This window comes from Kryptolebias marmoratus, linkage group LG17, assembly GCF_001649575.2.
Source record: "Kryptolebias marmoratus isolate JLee-2015 linkage group LG17, ASM164957v2, whole genome shotgun sequence".
Taxonomy (NCBI): domain Eukaryota; kingdom Metazoa; phylum Chordata; class Actinopteri; order Cyprinodontiformes; family Rivulidae; genus Kryptolebias; species Kryptolebias marmoratus.
In genome coordinates, this window is record NC_051446.1 from 4,130,884 (window position 1) to 4,138,779 (window position 7,896).

The 7,896-nt window shown below is 39.5% G+C and overlaps 1 protein-coding gene across 1 annotated transcript in view; it reads right to left on the reverse strand.

Moving 5' to 3' along the window:
• Positions 1-6,079, reverse strand: part of nus1 (NUS1 dehydrodolichyl diphosphate synthase subunit) — a 9,156-nt gene extending 3,077 nt beyond the window's left edge. Inside the window, exons 1-2 of the mRNA XM_017404551.3 lie at positions 5,521-6,079; positions 959-1,090 (exon numbers count right to left, since the gene is read on the reverse strand). Of these exons, the coding sequence (XP_017260040.1) occupies positions 959-1,090; positions 5,521-5,914 (526 nt within the window). The 5' untranslated portion in view covers positions 5,915-6,079. The remainder of the gene's footprint in view (positions 1-958; positions 1,091-5,520) is intronic.
• Between the last annotated feature and the right edge of the window lie 1,817 nt (positions 6,080-7,896).

The window sequence follows — 7,896 nt, forward strand, 5'->3', positions numbered from 1 at the left end:
GGGTTTTGATGTCTTTGATGTTTTTCTCTTTCTTACTGTTTATTCATTGTCACATGCTGTTTTTATTTTGTTTTTTAATTATGTAAAGCACCTTGAAATGCCTTGCTGCTGAAATGTGCTATACAAATAAAATTTGATTGATTGATTGATTGACACCGCCCAGGAGCAGGGACAGCACGTTTGCGTCACTGTTGGAGCACGCACCCTCACGCAGTGATCAACGCAACAAGTATAAATTTTGATATATTGTGCAGTCGTAATGTACCCCCTCTCACCCAGCAACGACTGGATTAGGGACCAGACCAAAAAGTCCCATACAGGGGAAAGTGCTTTTTGTTACCTATATCACCGTGATTTTACACACTGACTCTTCCTATTTTGTTTATTAAAATTTCCTCTTCAGCTCCATTTAGGCTCCATGTTTGAGTCAAATGACTGACAGCAGAATAAATTAATCCGAAACCCTCTGTAAATGTAACTAATGAATGACAGCGCTTCAGTGTCAGTGAATTTATAAAGTGAACAAGTGAGCATGTGACTAACATGAACTGAAAGGCAGGAAATCCACATGGCTGTGATTTACCCTTCATTAGAACTGAGATCACACATTTGTGAGAATCAAAATCCATTTTGTTTAACTGTGCGGCTGGACCTATATAATATTGTTTAGGCCTTTGATCAGAGGGCAAGGTAAAATTATTTCGCTTTTTTAAATAATAATGTCATAAAATTCTCAAAATGCCACATAAGCTGTTCTAGTTATCACCCAACCTACCTAAAGCACATATCTGTTTGTAAAAATCTAATAAAAAACACAGTCACATGTAGACTTTAAACAATGTTTGATTTTTTTTTAATCTTTTTGTTCCCAGACAATTTAACATTGTGTTTTTCTTTACTCAAGATAAAATCAGGTTTTTATAAAATAATCACTTCAGGAAATGTTCTAATTTCTTACCAAAGTGCTGCTGTTTGTCTCTGCTGTTATTTAATAACTCCACATCGTATTTGGACTCATCGATACCCAGCAGACTTTGTTGCTGCCTCAGTATTTCCTCCTGCAGACGGGATGAGCTCTTTTGAAAAATACCTGAAGAAAAACATACAAAGTCATTTCAATACTTCAGGTAAGTTAGTGTGTACACAGAAAAAATACTGGTGCTCAGAATAAAAAACAGAACAACTACAGCTCCCTAATAGTTAATTTAGGGAACTCAGAGAAATGCAGAAAAGAAGCCATACTGACTCAGATGTCAGATTCAGATCAGATTCAACTTTATTGTCATTGCACATGTCCCAAGTACAGGCAACGAAATGCAGTTGCATCCATCCAGAAATGCTTAAGCAAGTTCTAAATGTAATATATAATACATACAGATGTGAACAGAATATACAATGTATATAAAAGTGTATACACAGTATACAATATTATTGTGAATATACAATAGTGGTGCGAGTGTTCAAAAACTACGATATATACAACATTATGACTGTGGTAAGTATACAACAGTGTGCAATATTATACACAGATATATATGCACAAGTTGTGAATGATTGCGGATATGTGTATGTATGTGTTCAATCCAAGATTATTGATGATATGTGTGTGTATGTATGTGTGTGTGTGTGTGTGTGTACATGTGTATGTCTTCAGTCCATAATTACAGATAAGTGTCAGGAGGCAGAGTTCAGGAGTCTAACAGCTGTAGGAAAGAAACTGTTCCGATATCTGGTGGTTCTGGTCCTGAGGCTCCTGTGGCGCCTGCCAGAAGGCAGAAGGGTAAAAAGTCTGTATGCTGGGTGACTGGAGTCTTTGATGATTTTCCCCGCCCTATTTAGACAACGCTTCCCATGGATGTCCTCTACGGCAGAGAGGGGCACTCCTGCTTTGCACTGGGCAGCTTTCACCACTCTTTGCAACGCCTTCCGGTCTGAAGCAGAACAGTTCCCATACCAGACTGTGATGCAGGTGGTCAGAATGCTCACTATGGTGCAGCGGTAGAAATTCACCAGGATGTCCGGTGCAAGGTGATTCTTCCTCAGAATCCTCAAGAAGAAGAGGCGTTGATGAGCCTTCTTGACCAGCTTGGAGCAGCTTGTTGTCCAGGTAAGGTCCGCGGAGACGTGAACTCCCAGGAACTTGAAGCTATTCACACACTCCGCTGCTGTCCCTTTGATGTAGATGAGTGGATGTGGATCAGCATCCTTCCTTAAGTCCACAATAAGCTCCTTGGTCTTCTCAGTGTTAAGTAGAAGGTTGTTGATGTCGCACCGCTCAGCAAGAAGATCTACAGTCCTGCTCACCATTATTGGCACCCCTTCATGATTTGCATAGCTGAGTGAATATCTTCATGATCATTCATTGGTTAATTCATGTCATATGTGTGGAGGCAGTGCATCACAAGTGATCTTTATGTGTGATTTGCAACAGGTGAGCCAAATTGGGTTTTCATATTGATTTGCAGCAAAGGGTGCCAATACCATTGGCATGGTAAAAATTGTTTTTCTTTGTTTTCCTCATAATGTTTATCTTTTTAAATATTTTTGATCATTTGCTGTTTTGCATCAAGCACAAGCTATCAGCAATAAAATGTTGTTTCACTTGATGAATTTCCTTCAGTAAATATTCCATTATATGTACTTAAACTTCATGGGTGCCAATAATGGTGAGCAGGACTATACCTCCTCTCTATAAGCAGCCTCATCGTTGTCTTTGATGAGGCCAATCACTGTGGTGTCATCTGCAAACTTAATGATGACATTTGAGACGTTAGCAGGTCTGCAGTTATAGGTAAAGAGGGAGTTGAGGAAAGAACTCAGTACACAGCCTTGTGGTACGCCAGTGTTAATGGTGATGGCAGATGAACATTGATTATCCAGCCGTACATGTTGAGGCCGGCCGGTCAGGAAGTCCAGTAGCCAGTTACACATGTGGGAACTGATGCCTAGGTCTGTGAGTTTTGTAATGAGCTTAGAGGAGATGACTGTATTGAATGCTGAGCTGAAGTCTAAGAAAAGCATTCTGGCGTAGGTATTTTTATTGTCCAGATGTGAGAGGACAGAATGCAGTGCTATGGAGATTGCATCCTCTGTGCTCCTGTTCTGATGATATGCAAACTGGTGAGGGTCAAGGGACGGAGGGAGATAGGTTTTGAGGCGTGCTAGGACAAGCTGCTCAAAGCATTTTGTGATGATGGGCGTAAGAGCTACTGAGCGGTAGTCATTGAGCCTGGATGGGTTGGGGATTTTGGGTAATGGAATCAGGGAAGTGGTTTTGAAGCAGGTCGGTCCTACAGTACTAGCCAAGGACAGATTGAATATGTCCATCAGCACTCCCGCCAGCTCCTCGGAACATGCTTTAAGAGCACGTCCAGGAATACCATCAGGACCTGCGGCCTTGTGAACATTAATCCTGCTGAGTACCGCTCCTACATCAGTGGAGGAGAGGATCAGTGGTTGGTGATCTAAAGTTACATCTGCCTTAGTTGCAGTTGTTGGGTTATCCCTGTCAAAGCGAGCATAAAAGTTGTTAAGCTCATTGAGGAAGGAGATATCAGAAGAGGTGTGTGAAAGGTGTATGGTCCTATAGTCTGTGATGGTCTGGAGTCCTTGCCACATACGTCGGGGCTTGGAATTATAGAAGTGATCCTCCACCCTGTCACCAATATTACCAAGGTTCCTGTCCAGAAATGGGCCTGAACAACACATTCAGGGTAAAGGCAGAAAACCAATGCTGTTGGAAAGCTACTATAATCAGCAAGTCTCTCAAATATCTGGAAACTAACAAAGTTTAATGGCATCCCATTTTGTTTATTTTATATATTTAAATATTTTGTTTCTTATAGGTGTGAAGTTGTACGCTTAACATTTTGTTTAAAGTGTAATTATGGGTTCATTATCAATAGTTATATTATTATTAGATTATTAATGCAGCCATTTGAATCATTACCAAATCATATTGTGAGGTGCCTCAAGATTCTCCCCCCTAGAACTGATCACACCAGCTACTTTTTAAGACAATATGTAGTTTGACATATCTACTGATTCATTTTCAGAAAACACTTAAGTACTTCTTCATTTAGAGCATGACTGATCGTTGACAAAATTGAGATGTTTAGATTGATTGTTTAACACTAAAATTACAGCAAAGTTTGCTGCTAAAGATTTAGTGAGTGCAGAATCAGCGTTGAATCTCAGGCAACATTATTCACTTTAGGTTAAACAAGAAAAAGCCATTTTAGAGCTGATGTGAAGAGTCGGTATAGTTGATGTAATGATTTTAGTTTTACATAAGTTTTATAAATGTATGAGCTGTGTACATCAACTGTGTTCAGATCAGCTCCATCCAAACTACGGTTTCAAACGTTCATGGTAGATAAAGCAGAGTTTGTGGCTGCAGCAGTGTTTAATGAGTCAGGTTATACATTTTTTCTAAGGTTAAAGAGGTCTAAAGTATGGGAGTACTTAAAGCTAGCAGACAAACCAAAAAGCAAACAAACAATTGTTTGTATGCTTGCAAGTTTGTTTTTAAACAGCAGCACAAGAGTAATCTGAGAATAAGTCAGCAACCCCCCCCAGAAGTTTTTTTTAAAGATGCTAAATGACGATGAAGCTAGACAGGTTGTCTGTGTTCAACATTTTCAGTGATTAAACGTTTGAGCAAACTTTCAGATGAGACTCTGCGCTCATATTCGAAGCGACCAGTGTTGTGCCGAGTTTTGTTCCCCGTCAATATCTGGCTTCCTCACCTGGCTCTGTTGACCTTGGTCATCTTAGGCAACAATATTTAAAGTAAAAAGCGACAAGAAAAAAAATCTGGATTTCTTTAGCCCATTTTAAAGGACAAAAACAGCTGGATTTTTATTCTGTAGCTGAAGACATTTGGCTTCTCACCCGAGGAGCTTTATCAATTCCAAAAAGCAAAGAGTGGAGTTCAGGCTTTTAAAGCTGAGATGTCCTGGATGACTGAGAATCAATTTTGACTGTAAAAATAAAATGAGTGCAAATAAAAAGGTTGATTTTGATTTTTGGAATTAAACTAATCATTTATATGAACCAAAATAAGAGAAGTTGTTAGTGGCATCTCTAATACACTTTATATAAAACATTAGAATTTTTACAATAATAAGGTGCAGGACAATAAAATCTATTAGGTTTTAGTTTTCATGGAAACTGGTCGGTCACTGCCGAGCTGTAAATCTGTAAAACAAACTGAAGTAACCCTAACTTGACATGACCGAAACCAAGCAGGTTAAAGGTCATTCTCCTGGCGTGGAACAGGTTTACTTTGGTCAGAAATCAAAGATACCTTAAAATAAAACCCTTTGGACATTTTTGTACAGCTTTGTGAAAGGAGAACACTTTATATGTTCATTTATTTCTAAACTTTGTCATTAAGTTTAGAACAATCACACAAACTCAATCTTATCAGCTCATTCAGGTATTAATTCTAGTTTACAAGTAACAGAAAAAACTGACTGCAGCCAACACCAAACATGTAAGCAATAAAAAAATCATTACCGTGATTATCATAGACGCTAACATAGGACACACCGACAGCCATACACCACACCACCAGGTTAGCCACGTCCGTAAAGCTCAGCTCCTCTTCCGCCACCATGAAGCCGATGTGGGCCGGCAGCTTCTCCAGAGACTGGCCGTCTGACAGCCACCGAGCCCGGCTGCCGACAGCCCGGTTCCCCCTTACTGGCTCAACATTAACATTCGGATTTGCCTTCTTCTGATAGTCCGGGAACTCGGACACGGCTACCGGCAGGAGCAGGGCGGTTATAGTCCCCTCCCAGAGGCGGCCTCTCCAGCTTCGAAGTCGGATTTGGAGCCAGGAAACCACCGCTCTCTTGACGCGAACCAGAACCAGCAGGAACCGCCATAACAGGCTGTAAAGCAGCGCCATTCGTTCTCTTTGTTCTGCCAAGCAGGATGAAGCGGTGCGAGGGAGGCGCTTTTCTCACATACAGTGTCTTCTCTGTCGGATCAGTGCAGGTTGTAACTCTACAGCTACCTCAGCTCTGCCGGTAGCTAGCTTCGTCTGCCGCCATCTTGCTTCTTCTTCTTCTTCTTCTTCGGTTTTCTTTGGGGGTTGGCAAACAACGGTTAAGGTGCATTACCGCCACCAACTGGTATGGAGTGTGGACTGGAACGACACTCAAAAAACCAAACAAAAAAACCTCATGTCCTCTCAAACAAACGAGTGTGTTCTAGATAATACATTAAAGGTCGAGAACTGTCACTTTTTGAGTTCTTGTGTAATATTTCAAATGGCTCGAACCTTGCCTTCATTTTAGACTGTTAGTTGACTTCTTTCCTGTCTGTCCTTCTGGCAGTATAATAAAATGTGCTCTACACTCATATTCTCTGCAGTATTTACATTTACCTGTATTATGTTTCCCTATTATGAATAATGTTTATCCCCTGTGTCCAAATCTGAGTCTTGATATGACAGTTTCCTCCCTCCTGTTTCTTCCAACACATTTCATTTCCCCAGTTTTCCACTGAAGTCTATAAAACCAGCAACGTTTTCTTTCTTCTTCCCACTGTTTTAGCCATCTTTCCCTCATTGTCTTCTTGATCATGCTTTTTACTTCTGTTCAACTGAATTTAATATCTAATTCAACTAAATGTTTCTGGAAGCCTCCTTTGCAACTTTCTGCTGTTCCGTTTCCTCTTATGGCATAATGAGCTGGTATCCATAAAACTGCAACAGTTAATCCCATTATATTAATTCTGTATAGTGTTTGTTGTATTTCCATCAAGATGTTTGGTCTGCTTTCTAAAAAACTAAGTTTTAAACTGAATAACAATGAACTTGAATCTCAGCAAATTTTTGATCTTTGTGGTTGATTACTCTCACTCTGTTTCTCCAGTGTATACTGATGGTTTGTCACTGATGTTCTTCTCTGTTTTCACTATAAATTCAGAACAAAGGAATGCTACCCCAAGCTGATCAGCTGTACCCTTTGATGCATCTGTATATATTTTTAAATATCTACATTACTGGTTTATGTAATCTGTATGTCAATTGATAACATTTTTGTTTTTGTTCTTTTATAATTTCTAATCTACTATTGCCTCAGGAAGTATCCATGGCTGTATGACTGATCTTCTTTTACTGACATTAGGATGATTAATCTCAATTTGTTTTGATTTCTGATTTCTGATCCAACCAAAGCTTCTTTAAATGCCAACATTTAAAGACACCTCTCTTCACCAAAATGTCCAAACATACAGCCACAGATCTGATGAAATGACTACAAAGTATGTGTGTGTGTGTGTTAATTCTAATGTTACGTTTAAGACATACTGTGAAAGAAAAATTCACCTTCCTGTTTTGCAAATTCACCAAATCGACCTATTTTTTCCTCCAAGAAACTTATTCCATATATTCAGATGAGAAATTCTGGTCAAATCAATGAGGGGACAAGATTATATTCAGCAACTGTACTAATAAATTAGCTGGGGTAGCTGTAATGTTGAAAAAAATGGCTGGTAAAATATTAACTTCCAAAACAGAAGCTTCTGGACATTGGATAATTTGAGTGCTAGATGTTGAGGGAAACTACTCAGGTTTTGGGGAATGTTTATGGTTATAACATCCTTAACCAGAATAAGATGGTATTGACAGAGATATCCATAACCCTTGAAAAACTTTGTTATAAATGTCCCACCAACAACATTATTGCTGGAGGGGACTTCAGCAGAGTCTTAGATGAATAGCTTGTTAGACTGCCGTGCAGAGGCGGCTCCAGATATTTTTTTTCTGCAGGTGCTAAGGGGGTGCTAAGCATTTTATTGAGGGTGCTAATGAAGGATTATTTGTTCNTTACAGTTCTCAACACACACAGACGCAAGCACAAACATATATAATCATATATATAT